At 48.6% G+C, this 25972-nt stretch overlaps 1 protein-coding gene and 1 pseudogene across 3 annotated transcripts; both read left to right on the forward strand.

Annotated features, from left to right (window-relative positions):
* The first annotated feature begins 414 nt into the window (after positions 1-414).
* Positions 415-23650, forward strand: Sparc (secreted protein acidic and cysteine rich). 3 transcript variants are annotated; one of them, XM_051180639.1, is made up of 10 exons: positions 415-505; positions 10084-10153; positions 12267-12341; positions 12957-13044; positions 14309-14430; positions 16600-16720; positions 19048-19181; positions 19661-19809; positions 21784-21932; positions 22533-23650. In XM_051180639.1, exons 2-10 carry the CDS (start codon positions 10097-10099, stop codon positions 22559-22561), a joined length of 924 nt encoding a protein of 307 aa, XP_051036596.1. In that variant the 5' UTR covers positions 415-505; positions 10084-10096; the 3' UTR covers positions 22562-23650. The 3 variants fall into 3 exon arrangements, with proteins under 3 accessions (XP_051036596.1, XP_051036599.1, XP_051036598.1); XM_051180642.1 differs by having other exon boundaries at positions 12273-12341; XM_051180641.1 differs by having other exon boundaries at positions 418-505; positions 12270-12341.
* LOC127219929 (uncharacterized) lies at positions 11816-11910 on the forward strand (annotated as a pseudogene).
* Positions 23651-25972: the final 2322 nt, after the last annotated feature.

Raw genomic sequence — 25972 nt, forward strand, 5'->3', positions numbered from 1 at the left:
CTCCACATCGCCTAAGTCCACAGGAGGGTTCACTCAAGTTCACTAGCTGGCTATAAAGCTGGATTTAGCTGTTCCTCTGCAACTCTTGGGTAATGTCTTGGATACTTTAGGCCTGGGGCCTCAGCTGGCCTCGATCTGAACAACACTGCGGCTGTTCTAGGTGACTCCTGCGGCTGTTCCAGCCCTGACCCTCATGTCTGTTTAGGCAGCAGCCCCAGAACAGATGAGGCAGGTGGGGCCAGGGTGTCTGGGTAGCACAGCCTACCACAAGGCAAAGAAGGAAGAAAGAAAAGACAGTTAACTTTGGTTCTGGGGAGAAGGAGGAGGCCAGGGGAAGGAGGAGACAGAAGAGGAGGAGGGCCTTTGGGTGGAGGCGGAGGGTGAGACAGACCCTGCCCAGAGCTCCAAGTGGCTTCCTGCTGCTTGCCTCTAAACCCCTCCACATTCCTGCAGCCCTTCAGACCGCCAGAACTTTTCTGCCGCCTGCCTGCCTGCCTGCGCCGAGGTATGCACCACCCTGCCAGCCCCTATCCTTCTGTAAGCTGCATTAGTCCCTCTGCCCTTTCACCCTCGACTAGCCTGGTTGGGGTGTGGGCTAGGAGGTAAGCTGAAAGGAGGCTTCCCTTCAGGGCGCAGGCTGGAAGCCTGTTGCTCACTCACGGGAGACTTGCTGTCTCTGTAGCTCCGTAGAAAATAGCCTTGATTTTGCGGGAAGCACTTTCTGTGTGTTCTCCGGTGGCAGAGGCTGCTACTTTGTCCTCTGTCATCCTTGGTGGCAGCTGTCTCCTTTTCTGGGAATCTGATCCTCATTTGCCATCACAACCGGAGAGAGTCTGGCTACCATCCTGCTGGGTCTGGCTCCCTATTCCAGGAGAACAGACAGTGAGGTCTGGGTCAGAGCACAGTTGGGACTTTGCAAGAAAGATAAATCCATCTGTGAATAGCAAAGAGGATGCATTCCCTTCAATAGGTTCCTCTGAGAAGGCTCAGGTCCCTGGAGTCTCTGTCCACCCCCACATCACCCAGTGGCTTCAGTCAGCCTGCAATGTTATTGTCTCTACCAGCCTGGGATTGCCATTGTTCCCACCCTAATTCTGAGAGCTGGTTATCACAGGGACCCACCAACAGTTGCTTTTACTGTATCTAGACATCTTAGAAAACCAACAATCGATACAATCCAGACACAGGGAATGAGGTGATTGGAGGAAGACATATGGGGGATTTGGGCTGCAGGACATCTTTCAAGACCACACTGCTGAACCCACCCCGACTTGAACCAACCTGTGGGATGCTCTTCTGCTCCAAGGTGTTCTGTGAACTACTTCCTGTGTGTGACAAACCCAAGGTGGCCGAGATAAGTCTCATCCACAGGGAGCAAGCGTCAGGCATCTTCCCCAGAGACAGCATACCGGTGGGGAGAAGTGTCTCCCCTGGCAGCCCTCTAGGTTAAGTTTCTTGAACGATCTGTGCAGGTAGTGGAGGAGTGGCAAGATTTAGGTACAGTTTGTGGATGATCTCCCAAAGGCATCTCCCTTGGGTTTAGCCTTCCTGTCCTAAGGAAGAGGGTTAGTCCTTGGAGTAACTGAATTTCCATAAGACTTTCCAAGCCAGATCACTTACTGAGCCTATAAACTAGACTCTGAATAGCTTTAGGGCGCCTCTGGAAGTTCCTGAAAAATGTGTGCATATTGTAGTGATGTGTGTGTGTGTGTGTGTGTAAGAGATGATGGGTGTCCACAGTTTTCAGGTTTAAGATCTTTCCAAACAGACACCAGACCTCCAGAATGGTGCAAGGGTGTGATGCAGAGAATTGAAACAAATTTGTATTTGCCAAGGATTAAGCCAGAGAGGAGTGGTTGGGGGAGGAGAGAGTTAACTCAGCCATCAGCTGCCACATCGACAGGCCCGCTCTGGGGGGGAGGGGGGGAGGGGAGGGAGGAGGGGAAGGCGCTGAGGAGTCAGCTTTTGAAACTTTCTCCAAGCCCCACCCACCAAGAGGCTCTTCTCCCCGGTGACTCACTGGGAGAGGAATGCGAGTTGCCACGGTAACCTTCCCCCCCCCCCCCATTAGGGTCTCTGCCTACTGCATGGGAGGGGACTCTGGGAACGTTCAGGGACCATCAGGTTCCAGTCCCCCTCGGCACCACCATCCTACCCTATCCCCGCCCCAAATCAAGGGTGACAGCAGATTTGTGGCCCTGTCCCCTTCTCCCACGTCCCAGGGCCCCCAGGAGTGTGATAAGCCTCTAGAGCGGCCCATTGCTGGACACAGGTGTCGAGTCTGTGCTCAGAGGTGTTGTTTGACCTTGAACTAATCTGTCTTCTTCCTGAGCTCTGGCTTCCTCCCTGTTTTGGGCAGTAACAGCAGCCCCTAGGAGAGGGTACTGGATGGAAGGGGATAATGCTCGCGAGGGGAGGCGCTTTGCAGATCTCGCTCTCTCCTAGCTGGCAGATTTTTAGCACAGATAGGATGAATCGGAGCCCCGTTTCTTCTGGCAGCCCCATCATTTGGACATCTTAGTAATAGCACTGACAGGCATATTTAAAAATACATAGTTTAAATTCATTTCAATTTCGGAGTTATCTTGTTAACTTCCCAAGAGCAGTGCGTCCTCCACTACAGAAAGTCTGGCGATCTGGGCTGAGACCAGGACTCAGTCTGAAGTGCTTGCTGGGTAAGCCTGAGTGTTGATCCTCAGTCCCTACATAGGGAGCCAGGTGTGATGGATGCCTGTCTGTAATCCCAACACTGGGGAGGCAGAGACAAGTAGATTCCTAGAACTCCCTGGCTGGCCTGCCTAGCTGACTCATTAGCTTCAGGATAATGAGACTCAAAAATATGAAGTAGGTGGGCATGGTAGCAACAGCCTCTAATCTCGGCGCAAAGGAGTCAGAGGCAGGATCTCTGTGAGGTAGTGGCCAGCCTGGTCTATATAAATGAGTTCCAGGCTAGTTGGGGTTTCGTAGAGAGATTCTATCTCAGCAAAGCAAAAGGTGAAGAACAGTTGAGGAAGACACTGAGCTCTGGCCTACACACACACACACACACACACACACACACACACACACACACACACACACACTACATGTACACATTGCACACAGGAAAAAAAGAAAGACAGCCTGGTGTTGGTGGTATATGCCGTTGATCCCAGCACTCGGGAGGCAGAGGCAGGAGGATCTCTGTGAGCTTGAGGCCAGCCTGATCTACAGAGCTAGTTCCAGTACAGGGTTCAAAGCAATACAGAGAAACCCTGTCTCAAACCACCCCGCCCCCCCCAAAAAAAAAGAAAGAAAAAAAAAGGAAGGATATTGGTCAAAAGTACGGGTTTTAATTCAATGGAGACGTTGGGAAAGATGCTACCTATCTTAGCCGTAGTTTCCCAATATGTCAGGTGTGGACAACCTAAGCTGCATATCCCCTGAACCCATTCCCAGGCCCTGATTGCCTCGGAAGGAACATCGCCCTGCATGTTTAATAGCAGCCTCCTTTCCTGTCTCCTATTAGGAGACAAACAGGAAAGAAGGCTCCTGTGGTACCCGCACTCTGCAGATCATATGCACAGTGCACAGCTGGGCTTTTCATTTCCAGCTGCAGCTTTCCATGTTGAAAATAAGCTTTAGCCAGACAGGGATGGTGCATGCTTTTAATATCAGCACTTGGGAAACAGAGGCAGATGGATCTCCGTGAGTTTGAAGCCAGCTTGGTCTATAGAGCAAGTTCTGGGACAGCCAGGCCTACACAGAGAAACCCTGTCTTGAAAAATAAAGAGGGGGGGAAGAGAGAGAGGGGGAGAGAGAGAGAAGAAGAAGAAGAAGAAGAAGAAGAAGAAGAAGAAGAAGAAGAAGAAGAAGAAGAAGAAGAAGAAGAAGCTTTAATTTAAATAGCAGAGGCTGTGAGGCAAAGGATTAGTCTGGGGAGATAAACAGGTGAACACATGGGGCACAGAGTTTAAACATGTAGACACTGACTTTATTGGCTAAAAATAAGTGCAGAATGCAGCCACACCCTCACATTCTTCTTCCTGAGTGATATCCTCACTTACACACACGTATGCACGCACGCTCTCACATACATACACCTCATACACAGAGAGAAATTCTCTAAGTACGTCTTTAAGAAAATACTTTTTATTTGTGTGAATATATGTATGTCCATATGGGTGTGTATAAGCACAATGCTCATGGGTGCCTTCAGAGGCCAGGAGGGAGCACCTAAATTCCCAGGTCCAGAGTTACAAGTGGCTGTGAGCTGCCTGATATGGGTACTGGGAAATGAGCATGGGTCTTTGGTAGAGCAGCAAGTCTTTGTAATGGCTGAGTCAGTTCTCCAGCTACCATGCCCCTACCCAGATGTATCCTGTGAGTACGAAAAACCATGATCCTCACCTAATAATAGATGCCAAGTCAGGCCATTTGTCACCTATTATAGATACACAATCAAGGATGCAAACACACATATTGTCAAATAGACTGTCAGTCATGAAGACACCTCTCTCCCTTCTTCCCTCTCCCCCTCACACACACAAGTGCGTGCGCACACACGTGCACACACACACACAGAGGCACACAAGTCCCCCATTTATTTCTAAGATACTACAGTTGAAACTCAAAGGGAAAGTAACTCACTTGAGATTATACAACAGGTTGGTGGCTGAGTCCAGCCTCCAGATCTTTGGAACTTTGTCAGGTTCTGGTCAGTTTGGAGCTGACCATGCTCTGTAGTCCCTAAATCATGCATAATACATAATTAACAGTAATCCCTCCCTTCTTTTGTTGGCCTACAGAGGCCTGCCCCAGCCCAAGTGACTTGGTCATTAGGCCCAAGGCCCAACAAATGTTTCTTAGTTGCTTTCCACTGGTTCCTCCTTAGCCTTTAACTTAGAAGGGGAGGCTGGCATCAGCTTCTAGCCATCTCTGGGGATTGAGGAAGCTACCTTTCCCCTATAGTGTAGCGTGTGGATGAATCCCTGCTCCTTCCGCCTCTCTTATGACTCCTGGGACATCTGAGTTGCACAGGGTCAGAGCCAGGGCCAGCAAATGGTGATTTAACAGAAGCCTGCCCACCTTGGCCAGGGATGTGTTTGCCTGCTAGCCCAGAGAAATCTACTAGGGAAGCCATGAGTAGAGATAGTGACTTGATCCTTCCAGGAACTGGACATAAAATCCCGGGTTAAAGGATGTCTTTAGATCATTGTGTATTACTTATGGTATTAGGATCTCAGACTTCAGCGGAACAAAACAATCACAAAAAAGTTTAGATATTTCTGAATTTTTGCCTCAGAAACCACTTTGCCCTAGGAATTTGAGTGGGTTGTTTTCTCTCTTTCTCTAAGCAGTGAGTTATTTGTCTAAAAGTAGAGGCATGATAAAGAGCTATCATGTGTCCCACAGTGGTAAGCTACTAACAGTAGCTATCAAAATTCTTATGCCACTCCAGACTTAGAGGGGAAAAGATTATCTGATTGATTAGTAATGTCTGCCACATACACAAGAGGGGTATGGGGAGGTTGGTATGCTACTTATCCGCTGTCTTTGAAATCCCTTAGTTCTTTCCAGATGTTACATCTTGGATACTTAGATGTTTCTTATCCCCTCCATTTGTGGTCACCCCTGATGCAACAGGGATGGCTGTACATTGAGTCCCTTCCTTTTGCCTTTATTTGTTCTGGAGAGAGTTGAAAACTCAGCCTGGGCTGCCAGCAGGACCCAGTCACATGGTCTGGAGGGTGCAGAGGCAGCAGGAACTCCTCCAGCTTGGTCTAGACAAAGTGAAACGTGGCATTTTAGGAGACTGGAATTTCAGCAGGGCTGTGTCCAGCCACAAACTCTGGAGCCTCCTCTGAGCCGCCCAAAACCAATTCTAGGTTTTAACATCTGTAATGCCCTAACTGTTTCCCAAAACTTTATCCCTTCCAACGTGAAACAGAAATAAAACCAAGGAATCTGGTGCAAGTGAGGAGAGGGAGCATTCCAAAATCTGCTGAGCTAACTCAGGAGCTCAAAACAGACAAAGACGTTAGGGTCTTCCTTGCCCAAAGGTGCCTGGCTGTTTCTAGGGGAACCTAAAGCTATTTCAAGGTGGCTTAGGGTGTTGGAGTTTGCAGTTACCTCAGACCCCAATTCCACTCCTATTATACTGACTTCTCTCTCCCTCTCTCTCTTCCTTCCCACCCCCTGTCTGTGTGTATGGGTGTGTGCTCTTGTGTGTACGTGTTTGTGGATGCCAGAGGTCAGCCTCAGCTGTTGATCCTCAGCTCCAGCCACTTTGTTTTTGAGATAGGTTCTCACATTGGCCTTTATCTTGCTGATTCAGCTGGCCTGGCTAGTCAGCAAGCCCCAGATTCCTCCTGTTTCTGCCTCTCCCTAGTGCTGGAGTTACAGGTATGTGCTGCCATGCTGGGCTTTTACATGAATACTGGGGACTTGAACTCAGGTCCTCATGCTTGCCATAGCAAACACTTTATTAGCTGAGTTCCCCCTCTCCAAATCCCTGTTCTCGTTTATTTATTTATTTATTTATTTATTTATTTATTTATTTTGTTCTTTTTTTTTTGTTGTTCTCGTTTATTTTTAATTTCATGCATAAACATAGTCACATTGTCCAGCAAAGGCCCTGGGCTCTTCTGGAGCAGGCTTTCTTAACAAGGTCTTCATACTGGCAGTATTTCAAGGTTCAGAAACCCCTGGGGCCTGGCCTGGTGGTGCCCAACACTCAGGAAGCAAAAGCAGGAAGATGACAAATTTGAGGCCAGCTTTGGCTACATAGTGAGACCTTGTCTCAAAAAACAAAACAGTCCCCTCACACCAAAAACCCCAAATCAACCAAACTGGGTGTGGTGATTCAGGCCTGTAATCCCAGTGTTTGGGAGGTAGAGGTGGGAGGATCTGGCATTGAGATCTTTGGCTACAGATCAAGTTCAAGGCCAGCCTCGCTCCCTGAGGCCCTTAGGAAGTATTCTGAGTCTGTGGTTATGAGCCACACTATCTAAAAGCCCACAGTTCCAAGGTTGCTCCTGGGCTTATGCTCAGTGGCATCTATCTCCATGTCCACAGGGAACTGCTCGCAGGAGCCCCTTTAGGTGTGAAGGGAAGTGAGCTGGGGGCTGGCTGTACTTTTCCATCTCAACTCTTCCATCTGAGGAGCTTAGACAAGTGACCTCTGCTTCAGGTCCTGCTGGCAGCCCAGGCTGAGTGGTCGGCTCTCTCCAGAACAAATAAAGGCAAAAGAAGGGACTCAATGTACGGAGCAGGGGGAGGGGTGCCAGGGTGCCGTCCAGGGATGTCTGCATGTGGTGGTCACCAAGCCAAGGGTAATATACTTTCACTTCCTCCTCTGCCCAGGGCATTTTTCCTGTCTACATCTTAGGCCAGTTTGGCCCAAATGGGCATCATCCTGATGACTATCCCAGGAGCAGGTGGCTGCCAAGGGAAACATCGCAAAGAATTGAGAGACCATGCTGATACCTGTCACTCATGTGCTGGGTTGCTGACTAGGGCATGGGTCTTCCTATTGGGCAGAAAGACCTGCTTTGGCCAGCCTTGGAAAGCTGGCTTGTGAAGCCTGAAGGTATTCGTATGTTTCCCAGCATGCTGGACCTAGGTTTGAGAGTAGAAAGTCATGGCTGCCTCATACTGACTACAGTGACCTGACCTGGCTGGGGTGACTGTTATGCCTCCAGCTAGCTTTGAAAGGTGGAGCCCAGCCTCTATATTATAGAACCTCAGAGATGTGTCTCATGGGCAAGCAGGGGATGTATCTTTTCATTCAGGATAGTTAAGGGGTGCCCCATCTACTTACCCTAACATCTAGAGAAAAGGACTCCGGTTGGCGAAGTAGCACCAGGCGGAACTAAGATGTGAGGGTTTATATGTCGTTTTTCTCCCCACCCTCACCCAGCCTCTGGGCTTATGGCCATGAAGCATTCCAGAAGTTAGGTCCTGAAACAGGGCAGAGTGAGGGTGCAGGATGATGGAGGCAGGACAGTCTCGGGGTCCCGAGATCCCCTCCTCCTTCTGCACAGACAAGGCACCCAGACTCAGGACTGTCTCTAACCTGAAACTTATGACATGTCTAGTCCTAGCCTGGCTACCCCTTCAGTGATTTGACTTCTCTGCTGTTGAAGCCTGAACTGGGTGATGTGTGAGCTCTAGCTGCCAGCCCCTTTGATCTTTCCATTTGAAACAACCTTAGACAAGTCCCTCATTGATGCCTCTCTCCTGTTCCATCTGCCCAAAGCCACACGCAGAGGATGCTGAACTCATGTTTTCCAAATGGAGAAGCAAGAAGGGAAACAAGTGAACAACTGTGAGAGGGGAAAGAATGTTCCAGAAACTGACTAGAAAAGGAAGGCTAGACCCTTCTGCCAGGCAGAGCCATCCTGAAGCAATAACAAGCGTCCAAATCAATTCATTGACTTCTTTGTAGTTTTACTTTATACCCACACCATGAAGTAGGGGGTGAGGCCCTTTCCAGCTCAAGTTTAGCACAGGACTATGGTCTATTCCTCCTCTGCCTGTTCTGCTACTCGGGTCCCATCTGAATAGTTCCGTGGCGCTGTAGATTGAGCTTAGGGCCTTGTGCATGCTAGCCAAGCACTATACTGCTGTGCTACACCCTCAGCTCAAAGGTGTTTGGGAATCTGGACCCCACCACACCCCAAATACTATTATTCAAGGGAAGAAGGTAGATACTAGAGGAGGGGCTATGCCAAGACCAGCTTTCCTTGTGTTTGTTTGGTGTCAGGGACTGAAAGCTAAGCTTATGCTCCGCTCCTCTACTACACTCCCAACCTTCCATTATTGTAAGCATTTTAAAGACTGCGTTCATCATCTCAAAGTTTACCTCCTCTAACCCTCTCTGTTGACAATTGGGGAGTCAAGGTTTAGAGATAACAAAGAATTTAACCCATACATAGAGAAAATATTGAGGTACAGTGAGAACCCTGGGCATCATACGACCTTAGTAGCTCTGTCCATGCTGCCAAGGCATCTCCCAGCACCGAGATTTGCCAATAAAAATGTCTTAGAAGAAGCTAGGATTGGTGAGGCTGATAGGGAACTCTTGGGTAACCAGATAAGGAAGGTATGGCTATTGTTCCTTTGAAAGCCCTTGAGGGGCAGAGGGAGCAGGCTTTCTTTGTGTGTCTGTACAAAGAGAAAGAATAAACCGCAAGCTCGAGGGAGGCTGATTTAGGAAGAACTTTCTAGAACCATTTGGTATCAGAAGTGCATCTGGTTAGCCCAACGACTCAGATGTCCCAGTCACAGGTCCCTGAGTCATCAGCTGAAGTCTGCTCCAAGGTCCCTTCTAGGCTTGAGTATGAGAGTTCAGAATTTAGCATTTGGAAAGCTGTGTCAGATCAGTGATGGGGGACTTTCTAGATCTTAGCTTAACACAGGGACACCGCTGGGTGATTTCCCTGGAGAATCCAAAGAATGCTGTCCCTCTGGACAGAATGGAGACAATGCAACCTCAGGTTTCTACCACCTCAGGGCAGTGGGCTTTGTTTCCAAGTGTATCTCATTGTCTCTGATTCCCATTGACTTCTCCCATTGCAGAGGAGGGAGTGTATAGGGGAAGAAGAAAGGAAGGGAAAGAGGAAGTTAAAGGGAGGGGGAGAGGAGGGAGGTGTGCAGAAGAGAGAGCTTGAGGAATAGGGGGGGACAGTCTTAAAAGAAGAGGGATCAAAGAGCCCAAACATGACCTTTTAGCCTATCTTCTTTGTTCAGTCTCTTCAAAAAGGGAAATCAACGTACTTAGAATGGAGACTTCATCTCATGACCGTAAATAGAAAACTCTGTACCTTTATCCTCAATAGAAGGAAACTGGGAGGTGGGAAGAGCCAGGAAGCAAACAAACCAATTCCATTCATTGCAGCTGCGTATTTTCCCTTGGAGGCCCCAAGCCATGTCTGCTTTTTGCATTAAGAAGTTGGACAATGGGTGTTGGAGGTACAAAGGGCATCTTAGCTGTAAAATGAGGCTTCCTTTTCACTGCCAAGAAGTTACCACAGTCTTGGTTAAAGTCAGGACCTCAAGAAGAAGTTTCTCTTGCTGACCCATGTTCTCTCCTTCCTGCAGGGCTCCCAGCACCATGAGGGCCTGGATCTTCTTTCTCCTTTGCCTGGCCGGGAGGGCCTTGGCAGCCCCTGTAAGTACCCAAAGATGCTGTCTGAGTCCTAACTCATTCCACTTTCTTCAGCTTCTGAACCTGCTCTGGTTGCTCAAGGAGACCGTTGGGCTGGGATGTGGCTCAGTTGGTAAGGTGTTTGTTTAGCATTCATGCACGAAGCCCTGAGTTCAGTCCCCATCATCACATAAACCCAGCCTTACAACACACACCTATAATTCTAGCATTTGGGAGGTAGAGGTAGGAGGATCTGGGGTTTAAGGTCATCTTCAGCTATATAGTGAGTTTGAGGGTGGCCTGGGCTACATGAGATCCTGCCTTTTAAAAAAAGGTGGTGTGTGTGTGTGTGTGGGGGGACTAGAGAGATGGTGCAGTGGTTAAGAGCACTTGCAGAGGATCTGAGTTCAATCCCGGCACCCATATGGTGGTTTACAACCAGGGGCTCTGATGCCCTCTTCTGACCTCTTGTGGGTACCAGGCCTGGATATGGTATACAGATATACATGCAGGCAACATACTCATACACATAAAATAAAATAAAGAAATCTAAAAGAATTTTTTAAAATATGTAAGTCTTTTTCTTAAGTCAGCAAGGTTAGGAGAAATAATGGGAGGGAACTATTGGGTAAAGGTTCCAAATAAGAGAGCTCTCTGTAACCCATAGGTCAGAGCTTGCACAGTAGTTCAGGTTCCCTTTAGCAGGAACTGGCCTCTTCTCTGAGGGCATCAACAGCAGGGATGAAGGCTTGTTGGTGGAAAGGGAGCTGGGGAAGGATCTATCTAGGCCCTGGGAAAGGAACAGGTTGGCTTCTGAGTCCATGGAACTATTTGATTATAAGTAACTGACTCCAACTGAATTGTGGGGGGGGGGGTTGGGTAGAGAAGTTGAGGATAGAGATCATGATTAGAGGCTGATGGAGGACTGGGAAGAGAGAACCTCAACCAGATCTTAGAGAAAGACAGGAACTAGGCAGGCTTCTTGGGAGAGGGAGAGGTTGTCATGGAATGAACCAGAAATGACCATGACTCCAACTTAAAGGAATGTGCTGGATGAAAAGGAAGATGAAACAAAAAAGAAACATATTCCAAGAGAGCCAGTCTGGCCAAATGAGGTTCTGGCCCCTACCCCTTCCAGGGTCTTACTATATATGGTTTGCCTCCAACTCCCAATAGTAAGGTTATGTGTGCCACCGCGCCTGGCTAGGAACAGCTTCTTCCTCCAGCATTGCCTGCTCTCTTCACTAGGGGTCAGATGGCAGCGTCTGGCCAAACTCATCCAATAGGCAGATTTTGACTGAAGCCTTGGTGAGATTGCCTTTAATTGTGGAAGTGATTGTAGACAAAGTTTTGTGTCACCACCACCTATCCGTCCTGGAGTCTGAAATGTTGGGAGGGAATTTTCTAATAACAATAAAATGAAGCCCCAGAGGGTGTTCATTCTGTCAGGGCCTCAGTTTCCCCATCTTATCTCTTTTGTTTTCAGTCTGCATTGAGATTTGACTTTCAGAAGTACTCCTGTCAGTAAAATAATGGATGGGCTAGATGGTTTGGTGGAAAATATATAAAAGCCAAGCATGGTAGCTCAAGCTCTTGGAAGGTTGAAACATAATTGGCAAGTTCAAGGCCAGCCTGGTCTCTGAAGTAAGATCCTGTCCAAATGAAACGAAATAATGAAATGAGGGCTTGCTTTAGCAGTAGACTGACTAAAATTGGAATGATACAGAGAATATTGGCATATTCCTGGGGATACATGAATACATGAAGTATAATATACTTTAAAAAAAAAAAAAAAGAAAAGAAATAAAGAGGGGCTAGTGAGATGACTCAGCAGCCAAGCCTGACAAACTCAGTTCGATCCCCAGGACCCACATGGTAGAAAGGGAGAACCGACTCCCACAAGTTATCTTACTGTGGCGTGGGTGCTCACTCTGTCCCACACATTCAGCTCATAATACAAATAAAATAAATGTAATGACATTTTTTTAAAAGGAAGGAATGAAGGAGAATGAGTTGTACTGTGTGCTCCAGCCTGAGACCTCAATGTTCCTAGGCTTGTGTTCCCAGCCAGTGACACTTCAGAGAGGAAGCTGGCATTGGCCTTGACTGACTCTCTGAACTCTGTTTTCCTTTGCAGCAGCAGACCGAAGCCCCTGAGGAAATAGTGGCGGAGGAAACTGTGGCAGAGGAAACCGTGGCAGAGGAGACAGGGGTACGTGTGTGGTGTGGTGGTGGTGACCCCACCCCTGACCCCCTTCTGCCTGATGCCTTCCTTGGTCCATCCAGACAAGTGCAGTGGGGCTCTTCACTGGAAAGGGACATGCAACCTCCCCTTGTGTGCACACAGGACACAGATATTAACCTGAGTATCCCCAGACACTCCTGACTTTTCCCCAAACCTTCAGTTGAGCCCTGAGGTTGGAAGGATTCAGAAATGTTTAGGTTTCATGTTTCTTCTCTTATTACCCACAGTCTCCCCTAGTGTGAAACAAAGGGACCCACTGAGTTGGGCCTGGCAGGCAAAGAGAGCTTGGTATGCCTTTTGCACTAACATCTTGGAGGCCTCTGATTTACCTTAATGGAATTTCAGGGCTCTAGACATATTTAATATAGAATAGTCAATTGAACAAGCTAATAGGATTCCACTAAATTCTCCACCTTAGCGTTTGCACTGTGATCTGGGCCCAGCCTTTTCTCTTGTGTGTCCCTCACACTCTCTTGTGGGGTTTCTGAAGCTTATGTGCACCCCTCTTCCTTTTCTGCAAGTCTCTCCCAGGTCTGGGGTGGTGTGGGGACCCCTGACCTCATTCTTTGTCATCCATGCCAGGTACCCGTGGGTGCCAACCCAGTCCAGGTGGAAATGGGAGAGTTTGAAGATGGTGCTGAGGAAACCGTGGAGGAGGTGATGGCTGAAAGTAAGTCTCTTCCCTGTCACTTGGCGCTTCTGGATTGGCCTTGCCTATGTGGAGGCCCAAGGACAAGGTACAGGAAGTTTTCTGACCAAGGGGATGCATTGTGGGGCCCTGGTAGCTGTGGAGGGACAGCTGGGAATCCTCAGGCCAGGAGAATCTGCGATAGATCTATTTATAGCCAGGCCATCCAAGCTGTAAAGGGCAGAGGAAACTCCACAGTTGGGTGTCACATTCCCACAAAGGTCATACTCACATCTGGTCACCAAGATTCCCCTAGGGCCTAAGCAGGACTCTAGCTCCTCCCAGGAACCCATCTGAAAAAGCTAACTAGTTCATTCAATTTCTGGCCCAAGGAAGCAGGGCCTGTAGGATGTAAGTTCTAATGCCTTGGGGAGAGAGAGAGAGAGAGACAGACAGAGAGAGAGAGAGAGAGAGAGAGACAGAGAGAGAGAGAGAGAGAGAGAGAGAGAGAGAGAGAGAGAGAGAGAGAGGCAGGCTCAGGGCCCCAGGCTTCAGCCCTCTGACTGAGGCATATGTGTCTAATGGATCAAGGACATGGACTTTGGAAGTAGAGATTCAAACAAGGGCTTCCATATCCTAACAAAGCAGTGGAAGATAGAAGCCTCAGGGAAATGGCTCAGTGGGTAAGAACACTGGCTGCACAAGCATGAAAACCTGAGTTCAAGTCCCCAGCACCCACTTCAGCTTCCTTGAGGGGACAGCTAAGGGTGTTTGGAGAGAGCTGGGGAAGCAAGGGCTGGATACAGCATCTTGAGTCATGTCCTTTTCCTCTTTCATGCCCAGCCATTGTTTCCTGTCATAGCTGGGCTCATTGTCTACTGTGGGCCTGGGTTCTTCCTTTTCCTTTGTGGACACCTGCTTCTATTCCTTTGGACCTCAGAGCTCACTGAATCCATGACAACAGCTCAGTCTTCCAAGTCATTCTAGACAGTGCTTTGGATCCAGAAATGCTACACTGTGGTTGCTCAGCAGAGAGCTGAGAATCTAGTTTGTTTATTGGGGGATTCACATGCACCCCAGGTTTCTGAGTCCCAGACTGAGGTCCAGGCCTTGAACTGAGTCTCTAATCCCCAGACTGAGCCAGCTGCTCCCCTAAACTCCATGGTTGAGCACAGGGGCTTGGGGATGTCCAAAGCTCTACTGTTGGGAGTCCAGTATAGCCAAAACTTTCAATCCCAAACTCCCACCTGTGGTGTCGGGGGGGATGTGCCATCCTGGTGAGCTGACACTATGTTCTGTTCTCCAGACCCCTGCCAGAATCACCACTGCAAACACGGCAAGGTGTGTGAGCTGGACGAGAGCAACACCCCCATGTGTGTGTGCCAGGACCCCACCAGCTGCCCTGCTCCCATTGGCGAGTTTGAGAAGGTACGAGCAGAGACCTGGTTTCTACAAAGCACTGTGTGCTAAAAAAAAAAAAAAAATTGTGAGCATGGGGGACCTAGCAGTGGAACTCCATTCTCAGAAGTCCTCTCCCTAGGACCAGTCACAACAGGAAAGTGGAGCTGAGTCATAGTCGAGAGCCTCCTTGGCCCCACCCTTCTAGCTGCTGATGAGAATTCAAAAGAATTTACTTGTACCACCAGGCTCCAGGCTCTGTGTTGAACATGATCACTAAGTGCTACATAATCTCAGATGGAATGTCCTCTTGTTTATAATTTATTTATATTTTTTACATTTTATTTATAATGTGTGTATGAGTGTGTGTATCATGCATGTAGAGGTCAGAGGACTTGGTGACAGGCACCTTGTTAAGCCATCTCACTAGCCCTATAATGCATTCTCTGTAGTTAGCAAAGCTTTGTTCCCATAGATGGGGGTCCAGGGTCTGCTTGAAGGTTGACTGTCAATCTCATCTCCATCACTTGATGGCTGTGAGATCTTAGCTAAGATGCTGAGCATCTCTAAGTCTTAGTCTCCTCATGATTGAAAAGGGAGAAAGAATCCTGAGCTAGAGCTGCTGTGCATTTGTTAAAGGATGCCAGGTAGCCAGGTTGGTACATGCCTTTAATCTCAGAATTTGAGAGGTAGAGGCAGGTGAATTCAAGGCCAGCCTGGTTTACAGAGTGAGTTCTAGGACATCCCAGGGCTGTTACACAGAGAAACCCTGTCTCAAAAAACCAAAAATAAACAAATAAAAAACAAATGTAAAAATAAAAATAAATAAAAGAATGAAGGAATAAGGCTTTAAATCAGTGGTAGACACCTACCTAACATGTGCAATCTATTCAACTCCAGCACTGCAAAAATGTTTTCACCAGGGACTGGCCCCATAGCTGAGTGTGGACCAATTCTAAATTCCCACTGAAAGCATGGGTACTCTGCCTAAAGCATCCTCTGCAAGTAGCTTATGTTCAGTGAACATCCTTGTCAACTAGGGAATGGTCATCAGCTGAGCTCCAGGCCCAAGGCCATGGCCAGCTTTTGATGCAATCTTCCTTTCCTTTCCTTTCCTTTCCTTTCCTTTCCTTTCCTTTCTTTCCTTCCTTCCTTCCTTCCTTTCTTCCTTTCTTCCTTCATTTGTTTGTGTTTGTGTATATGCCACATCTGCGTACATCATGGTCTGTGTTCTTTTCTTCTGCCATGTGGACCTCGGGATCAAATTCAATTCAGTAAGTTTGGTGGCAAATTTTTGTTTTTGTTTTCTTGACACAGGGTTTCTGTATGAGCCCTGGCTGTCCTGGAACTCTTTATGGACTAGGCTGGACTTGATCTCACAACTTACAAAGATCCACCTGCCTCCACCTCCTGAGTACTGGAATTAAAGGTGTTGCCACCATGCCTGGCTTGCCTGGCTTACTCTTTGAGTCATCTCACCTACCCCACTGTGTCTTTCAAAAGGATAATGGCTCCTGGCTTGCTATGTACTCTTGTCCATTCTTGTCCATGTGTGAATGTCTTCCACAGCCCTATCTCTTCGCTGTCCTTGAAGAAACTTTCATGTCTTGGCCTTGACTTGGATGTGCTTCTGCTCCAGAATCACCCATAGCTCTCATATGGTGGAACAACGGGATCTAGAGTCTTAGTCAGTGTCTCATTGCTGTGAAAAGATACCATGACCACAGCAACTCTTATAAAGGAAAACACTTAATTGGGGCTGGCTTACAGTTTCAGAGGGTTAGTCCATTATCACAGTGGGAAGCATGGTGGTGTGCAGGCAGACATGGTGCTGCAGGAGCTGAGAGTTCTACATATTGATTCACAGACAGAGGGAAGAAACTGTCCCATAGGGTGTGGCTTGAGCATCTGAGACCTCAAAGCCTGCCCCAAGGACCACTTCCTCCAACAAGGCTATACCTCCTGATAGTGCCACTCCCTCTGGGCCTATGTGGGCCATTTTCTTTCAAACCACCACAGTGGGCTTCTGTTCCCCAATCTCTAATTCCTGTGTGTGTGTGAGAGAGAGAGAGAGAGAGAACTTGGCTGTTATTATTCATTGTTTGGGTTCCCATGTCCCCATCTCTGAAATGGGAAAGGTCAGGGATACCAGATCGAGCTTTGGAAATGAAGGAGAGGTGCCCTGTGCTTGGCCCACAGGTGTGCAGCAATGACAACAAGACCTTCGACTCCTCCTGCCACTTCTTTGCTACCAAATGCACCCTGGAGGGCACCAAGAAGGGTCACAAGCTCCACTTGGACTACATTGGGCCATGCAAATGTGAGTGTCCTCCCACCTTCTGGCCTCCTTTGCAGGGAACAGCTCTGTTCTCACTGATGGCTGCTCTGTGATCTTGGGTAAATTTCATCCTCTCTCTGAATTCGGGCCATCTTATCTCCCGGGAAGAAACAGCTGTCAAAGCAGCATGTTTTAGAGGAGCTTGAGGATGTGATTTCTTTCCTTTTCTTTTTGTTTTGCTTTGTTTTTTTTCAAGGCAGGGTTCCTCTGTGTAGCCTTGGCTGTCCTGGAATTTGCTTTGTAGACCAAGGCTGGTCTCAAACTCACCGCCAGACAAGGCTGACTTTCATAAGGCTAACTCAAATTCTTCCTGCTTCAATTTGGTATAACAAAAACAGTGTTTGACCTGGGCCGGGCCTGAGGGACATTTTAAATGTCTTTTGATTTAAATGCTTTTCAAATAGGGTGTGCCTGGAAGGGGGGGGGGGGGAGATGGCTCAGTGGATAGAGTGCTCACTGCATAAGGACCAAGTTCCACCCTTAGAACCTATGTAAAAAGGCTAGGTGTGGTAGCACACACTTGTACTCCCAGGACTGGGGAGGTGGAGCCTGGAGGATCCCTGGGGTTCATAGGCCAGTCCTCCTAGCCTAATCAATGATCACCAGGCCAACGAGAGCTCATGCTTAAAAAATAAGTCAGATGGCTCCTGAGGTGTGATATTTCAGGTTGACCTCTGACCTCCACACATGTGCACATGCATATATGACTTGTGAGTGGACCTATTCCATCATAGTCCTTGTCCTTTTCTAGAAGCCTAGGGATTTTGAAGAAGGATGTTAGGAGCTCTGACCGACCCATTGTCCGTGACCCAAGCTTTGAATTCTTTGTCTTTATACATTCCAGAAGAGGGCATCAGATCCCATTAGAGATGGTTTAAAGACACCATGTGGTTACTGGGAATTGAACTCAGGACCCCTGGAAGAGCAGTTAGTGCTCTTAACCACTGAGCCATCTCTCCAGCCCCCAAGCTGCAAATTCTGTTAGCTCTGGGGTTTCCCTATCATCTGAGTCCCCCAAGCCACACTCACTACCTATGAGACACCATAAGCTGTGTATCTACAGCATGTTCTACATAGGGAACATCCCACCCCATAGGCTGGGACTATAGCTAGGTGGTAGAGTGATTGTCTGGTGTGTACAAGGACCTAGATCCCATCCCCAGGTCTGCAAGCCAAAATGAACCAAGCTCAAATGAAGGAGAGCCCCACCCCTGCCTGAGGAAACAACTATTCCAATAGTTAGCCCTGATCTCTTAATGATGGGGCTGGGCTGTGGAAGAAAAGGCATAGATTAGAGAGCTTCAGAGAAGATAGGGTGGAGGAAGTTGGTAGGGAGGCTTGAGCTGTGAGGTGAGGCATGTTCTAGGGAGCCCTGAACAAGCGGATGCTCCTGCCTCCGAGGCCACTCACCTCCCCAGTCTAGCTCCATGTGGGGCTTTCCACTCCCAGATGGCAGTGGTCCTAGTCTCAAAGGGGTATTCTTTGGATTCAAAGCTATGGAAGAACACGCACCAGATGCCCCAGGTATCTATTCCAACTGGATGCAAGCTGATGATATTCATATACTCTGGCTGCAAGCAAGCACCTTCTCTTGCCCACTGCTAAGTCCAATGAGGTTGTTTCAAATACCTTCCAGGGTTTGGCCTTCTGTTGTTGAGATCATACCCTACCTATCACCTAGAGAGATTCAAGAGCACCTGGGGTGGTGGTGTGCTCTTGCGCACCGTGCACACATGCCCTGCCACTTGGGTGAAACCTAATTCCTCAGGCCCCATGACAATCCTTTATCCTACTTCTGACACCAAAATATTTAGTGGGAAATAAGATTCTGGGACACGATATAGGCTGATTGATGTTTATTCGTGAAGAAATCACTTACACCAGAAACATGACCTCCACAGGTTCCCGCTCCAAGGATGCCCCCTGGATGCTCTCTGTCTCCTGACCAGGAAGTAAGAGAGCAAGCTGGGGTCCCAGACCCCAAACCTAGACCCCACAGGTCATGTCCACACCTGTTCCCACACCCCCCAATGGGTGTGGTCAGTGCAACAGGTGTGGGCGGGGTGGATATCTCACTACATTGTGCCTCATTATGTCAGGGGCAAGCTGGCAAGCAGCAAGGCCCTTGAGCTTTCCTATACAGTCTTCTTTACTTATCAAGTTGTGAAGGGTCTGGCTCAGAGGGACAAAGGTACCATGGCCAAGGTTGCCCAGTTAAGTGCCTGCGGGGTAGGACAAGGAGAGTAGCCAGGTAGTATGTCTGCCCTCTGGCAGGTTCAGGTTGGCTAATCCTGTCCTCTGTGCCCTAGTCATTCCTGCCTGCCTGGATTCTGAGCTGACTGAGTTCCCTCTGCGCATGCGTGACTGGCTCAAAAATGTCCTGGTCACCTTGTATGAGAGAGATGAAGGCAACAACCTCCTCACTGAGAAGCAGAAACTTCGGGTAAGTGGCCTCCTCCCAGCCTGGACCAGTGTGCCTGCTATTGACTTCTCTGAACCCTGCTGATGGAGATCTAGGGCTATTTCCTAAAACCAGGCCCCAAGGTGGCCTATGCCCTGCTTTGCAGGGTGCTTCACCCTGGATTCCAGGACACAAACTTCCAGCTGCCTTTGGAGGCGCTGATACTATCTGTAGCAGACAGATATAAAGCATAACCCTAGTTATCCCTTGTCCATCTGAGTCAACAAGCCTTCAGTGGGCATATTAAGCCCCATGGAAGAGACCTCATGTTGATTTCTCAGCCTCTTCTTAAGCCTCTTTAGGCAGTGGTGGATGAGGCAGGTGGTACTATGGCTTCCCCATCTATGGACAAGCTACTGGCTCCCACCAGTGTCTCTCTCTTTCTCTCACTGTGGAATATGGCCTCTTGTCACAGATGGGAGGGGGCTTGGACCCTTGGTCACCTGATTCCACACCTACAGGTGAAGAAGATCCATGAGAATGAGAAGCGCCTGGAGGCTGGAGATCACCCTGTGGAGCTGCTGGCCCGAGACTTTGAGAAGAATTACAACATGTACATCTTCCCTGTCCATTGGCAGTTTGGCCAGCTGGACCAGCACCCCAGTGATGGGTAAGATTCAGGGTCCTCAGGACCATAGGCTCAGCTCTGGCCTGGGCTGGTTGGTAGGGGTACTAGATGAGTCAATGAGGCCCCTCAGTAACCTTTGTTGTTCCTCATTGTTCCAAGATTCCAAGGTCCGCTTAGGGTTAGAGAGAATGGAACAAGCATCCTGAGGAAAGGTGAAAGGCTCGGGAGGAAGAAAGTCCTGAGACCCTCTAACATCAGAAGCAGGATTCATCAGTGCATGGAATGGTTCCTGCACCTGTGAAGGCAGTTGCAGTGGACCCATGTGTGCAGAGAGAGAGAGAGAGCGTCCAGGAACAGACTCCAATGCGACCCAGGGCCAAGGCACAGCAGCCTTGCTCATGCCTCATTTGTGGTTGCTCGTGGTCCTTCAGCAAAATAGGGAAGCCATCCCAATGGCCCTGTCCCAGATCCAGCCTGAGGTTTAGCTCCAGGAAACCCACCTGGCCCAGAAGTTCCTAAAAATTTCAGTCAATGGCTTTCCTATTAAAAGTTCTTGACTTGGGCGGTGACCTGGGCATTAAGGAGACTGCAGGGAGTTAAAAGAGCAGTATATGAGCTGCCACTGTGACACACACACACACACACACACACACACACACCACAGCTCCTTTTTGCAGCTAAGAGAGTAAGAGGCCCTGTTTAGCTCCCAAAGAGACAACTTATTTGATCCTTCCTGGAGCCGTTCTGCTCTTTGCTTTGAATATTAGAAACAGGTGGCCACTCCAGGAGACAGGCAGGGCCACCCTGCTGGCATGTCTGAGAGAAATACCAGGCCAGGAAGGCTTCTCTGTGCAGTGTTCAATGCTTGCTCTGTGTCCAGCTATGCTCCAGGACACTGCCCACCGTGCTGGTGGACCGTTCTCCCCCGCCCCCACCCCCAGTGCCTGGCTCTCCTAGGCTCTGGGAAGCTCTCAACTGTTCCTCTCCCAAGCTCTTGCGGTGGCTGGGATCCAACTGAGTGACACGGGGGTATGAAGGGGAGAGTCCTAGGGGACATCCAGATCCCATGAGCCAAGTGGCCTAGAGAAAGTTCTAGATGGATTGCTGGGGCTGGATGGCTGGGAAAATGCTTCAGTCTCCTCTTGGTCAGAGTTGTTGGTGGCCTTGCTGCTGCCGGAGCCTGTTTTCTCACAGAATAGTGAAGGTAGATCCTGGCTGGTTCAGATTCTCTGAGATGTGTCTTGTAAACAGGAGGAGGCTGTGAAGAACATTGGAGTCATGGTGTCCCCTGAAGTCCCTTGTGGGTAATAGTGTTCTAAGAACAATTAATTGGGATTCTGAAGAAAAGAAAAGAAAGAAAAGGTCATGCCCTGGAGTCCAGCAGGGAGGACAGTGGGAGGGACTCGAGAGGGCAATCCTGCAGGCGTGCAGTTCTTTGTTTGTTGCATGATACACAAAGGATGGGAGAAGGTCATGTGCCCTTCCCATTACACTGCCCAGCCAGTCCTGGCTCAGCCACCGCCAGAGGATTCCAGTCCAATACTCTACAGACTGAGCCGTGTCCCCCAACCCTTTACTGGTGGAGTCTCAATGGGGCATCCTAGGCAGATGCTCTACTGCTGAGCTACAATCCAGCCTATGACAAGACTGATGGGCCTCCTTTTAGAGCCTTTTGTGGGCACCTGAGTATGTATACTGCTATATGAACAATGAAAATCTATAGTGTGATCCCACTAGGTTTTGACTTACCATAACTGGGGTGCTGAATATATTGTTTCTATGTCCCCACTCCTCAGCCAAGTGACCCTTACAGTGAAGCCACCGAGACTCCCCTTGTCAGATGGAGTAGGAAACTGAAGCTCAGAGTGGGGTGATAGGTCACTGTAGGTCCCACTGTAGGTCCATGGCAAACTGTGGGTAAAGCCAGGATCCCAGCCCTGGACTCCTACCACTGGCTTCCCTTATTGGGTTGTGGGGCCTCCCATGCTCACACCCTTCCCCACTCTTCCCTACCAGGTACCTGTCCCACACTGAGCTGGCCCCACTGCGTGCTCCCCTCATCCCTATGGAGCACTGCACCACACGCTTCTTCGAGACCTGTGACTTAGACAACGACAAGTACATTGCCTTGGACGAGTGGGCCGGCTGCTTTGGCATCAAGGAGCGTAAGTGTTGGGGCTCAGGGCCAAGAAGTACCCCTGAGGGATGGGATGTTGTCACTTCCCCTCTGGTGGCTCTGTCTGGTGTTTGTCTATCGTGTCTGTTTCCTTTGCCCGTTTAACTCAGCTCTGCTCTCTTTGTCTGTACCCTGAAGATCTCTTTCCTGGACGGCAAACATTGGTCCTCACTCCATATAAGTGCTATTTTGGGAGATAGCTGCCTGGGGAGAGGAAGCAGGAAGTGCAACTTGGCAGCCAGTGCAAGAGACAGAAACAGGCTAGAGTCAGGGAGATCAAGGTCCCACTCACACTCTTCTCAGTGACCTTGACTGGTCACTGGCCCCTGGTCCTGAGATGGGAGGGAATCCAACAGACCCTAGGGTGCACACTAGGCCTCTCTGTTTTATTAGCGTGTAGTGATTACACACAATGATGGTTTTCATTATGACATTTTAATATATCTACATAGCGTATTTTGATCATCTTCGTGGCTCATTACCCCTTCTTGCTCCCACTCTAACTGTCCCCCTTCCTCTTCCCAACCAGACCCCTTCTGCTTTCTCGTGGCAGAGCCTTATTTTAACTCCACATCTTCTTCCTTTGCAGAGGACATCAACAAGGACCTGGTGATCTAAGTCCACACCTCCCTCTGCAGTCCTGGATTCTCTTCCTCCGATGTCCCCCCTTACATTTCCCCCTCATTTAAAATGTTTGGATGGTTGGCCATTCTGCCTGGGGATAAGGTGCTAACATAGATTTAACTGAATACATTAACGGTGCTAAAAGAAAAAAAAAAAGGATACTATAACCTAAGTCATGGCATTTTTCCCACATAACTTGACTCTGGGGCGTGGCCCATCCACAGCTCCTTTGTCCCCTGTACCAACCAGTGTCTCACTGGCTGTGTTGGAGATGGAGTCGCACGAGCTTTCCCCACACAAGCGTGAGGTATCTTTAGCTTTTATTTCTATGTTCCACTCGACTCTAACACTCTCCCTTTCAGACTCTGTGCTGATTTCATTTTGGGGTGTGGGCTCCCTGGGGTCTTCCCCTGGTGGTTTGGAGTGGGTAAAGGGAAGTGGCAGATATAGGATACAAATCTGGGCAAAGGTCTTCTGAGGCCTGAAGGTCCACCAGTCAGAACCCAGATAGTTATGGTAGCCTAGGTCAACGACTGAGAGAATATTCCAGAGCTGTGATACACATGTGCAGACTCCCAGCAGCCCAAGATCTCACTATTTCCTCCACTCTTCAGGCAGTTTCTTTCCATGTTTGGCTGTTGGTTCAAATTTTGGCAAGCCATGGGACTATGGGTGGACCAGAGCATCTCACAGGATTCTCCTGTTCTAATTATGGGCTTTCAGGCTTCTTCCTGGGAGCTCCAGGCACTGGGAGGCTGTTTCAGGAAAGGGAGACTCAAGAGGAAGACAAAGGAAGTTGTACTGTAGAGAAAGTGAAGCTGGGGAATTGCTTTGATTGTCACATCTAGATGACTGTCATACAGTTTTTAGCATGCTCCCCACCCCTACCCCTCTGGTAACCATCGACTAATCAAGAGAAACTTCCAAGTCAATGGAATGGTCGGATTTCACAGGCTAAGAATTTGTTCACCACCTCCAAGCATTTCATGAAAAAGCTGCTTCTCATTAATCATGCAAACTCTCACAAAGACGTGAAGAGCTTGACAAATCTTTCAAAATAAAAATTAACGACTTAGAAACTGCCGTCCTGGGTGATGGTGTGTGTGCCTTGGTCTCAGGTGCTCCATTTCCCCGACCCACAAACACACGGGTATATTTGTGCGTACCTGCATAGATGCAAACACACTATTACGTTTTTGTACACACTTATGCACACACCCATACACAGGGAAGCCATGGCTCCTGTGAGCACTAATTTAACAGATGAAGAATTCAGTAACTGGGCTGGGATGCAGCTCAGTGGGTAGAGTGTTTGTCCAGCATGCACAAAGGGCTGAGTTTGATTAATCCCAAGCACTGCATAAACTGGGTGTGGTGGTGAATGCCTGAAATACCAGCACTGAGGAGATGGAGGAAGGATAGACAGAAGTTCAAAGTCATCCTCAGCTACAGAGTGAGCTGGAGGCCAGCCTGGGCTCCATGAGACTTTGCAGGGGTGAGTTAGTTCCATAATCATTCCAGCCACATTTCAAGTGCCTGAGAACCATGGGTAGCTTTGTTCACCCCATGGAATAGGATACCGTTTCTGCAAGGAAAGTTCTAGGTAGTTGAGCGTGATGGCACACACCTTTAATCTTAGCACTTAGGAGGCAGACACAGGCAGATCTCCATTGAGTTTGAGACCAGCCTGGTCTATATAGTTATAGGCCAGCCAAGATGCATAATGAAACCCTGTTGCAAAATAAATAAATAAAATAAAATTATAGGTCCTCAAAAGCCACAGAACACTTCATGAAGCTTGTGCCCATCAGATGAGCTAGTGTGATATTTCAGGTTCCTTTCCCCAAAATCCTCTTGGAGAGGAATGGACTGGCTGGAGAGATTTATACCACAACAATGGTCCACACAGCAGGTTCTTCTGACAATTTAAAGATGAGTAATATGAGACTCTGCAGCACAAACTAGCTAGACTTTGGGATTGCCTGTGTAACAGAAGAGGGAAGGGAGGGGAGGACTGGGGCAGTTTTGTCCTCATCATATGATGTGTGTAAGCCTAGCACCACTGATAGTCTCTGGGAATGTGGGCGGTCAGAGGACTTAGGAAATTTCCTATAGTGTTGCATTCACTAGCTGGTGTTTATCAGGGAACTCTGGTGGAAGAGACATCGTCCCATGAGTAAGGCAGAAACAGACAATTGAACAACTCCTTTCAGACAGAATGCTGCACGAAGGAAATGAAGGCCGGGTGCTGGTGTGGAGAGTGAGAACTTGACTTCATGGGTGATTGATGCAGTCTTGCCCCTTGGCCAGTCTGGGCTAGATCATCTGTGGAACACACAGCACTGACTCCCAAAGACCAGCTCTTAAATAACCTGGGTCCTGGGGCTTGGGTCACTTGGCCGAACCTTGAGGCAATGAACACAGACAGGGGCTTGAGCTTAGCATGTTTCCTATCCCTATAAGTGAGTATCTGCTATATTGAATCTTCAGGATTTCCAAAAGAAAAAAAAAAAAAAAAAAGCCAGCGTTGAAGAATTAGGGTTCAAGACTGATTTGAGGGTGCTGGGAGGGCAGGAAGATGGGTGCACTCACTGCAGCCCACCATAAAGCCGGTCTTCTGCCAACGGAGTTGACAGTAGCATCAGTCTCCTTAGAGATGGTGCTTCCCTGCCCTCCTGGCTCTGTCCTCCCATTGCTTTAAAGCAAATTACTTAAAACACACCTGTAATCCCAGCACTTGGGGTGAGGGTAGGGGCAGGAGCAGGCAGATCTCAAAATTAAGGTCAGCCTGGGTTACATTGTGAGTTCTAGGCCATCCAGATACACGTAACAGGACCCTGTCTCAAAAACTAAACCAAAACAAATAAATACCCTTCCCCCAAAGCCCTTTAATATCCAAAGGAAATTATATCCTTACCCTAGATGGAAGACCAGCTTCATGTAGCCTCAAGCATGACTGGGCCTGTGACTCAGGAGAGAGAGTCCTTGCCCTGAGTTTGAATCCAGAACAAAAGGAACTGGGAATGGTGGCACAAAGCTATAATTCAGTCTTTGGGAGGTAGAAACAGGAGTTCAAGGCTATCCTTGTCTACAGATGAGTTGGAAGCTAGCCTAGTATGCTGGCTAGTTTTATGTCAACTTGACACACAAACTAGAGTTAACTGAAAGGAGGGAGCTACAATTGAGAAGATGCCTCCATAAGATCCAGCTATAGGGCACTTTCTAAATTGATGGGAGCGGGCTATTGTGGGTGATGCCATCCCTGGGCTGGTAGTTCTGGGTTCTATAAGAAAGCAGGCTGAGTAAACCATGGGGAGCAAGCCAGTAAGTAGCACCTCTCCATGGCCTCTGCATCAGCTCCTACCTCCAGGTTCCTGCCATGTTCTAGTTCTGTCTTGACTTCCT

Source organism: Phodopus roborovskii, unplaced genomic scaffold, assembly GCF_943737965.1.
Source record: "Phodopus roborovskii unplaced genomic scaffold, PHOROB, whole genome shotgun sequence".
Classification (NCBI taxonomy): domain Eukaryota; kingdom Metazoa; phylum Chordata; class Mammalia; order Rodentia; family Cricetidae; genus Phodopus; species Phodopus roborovskii.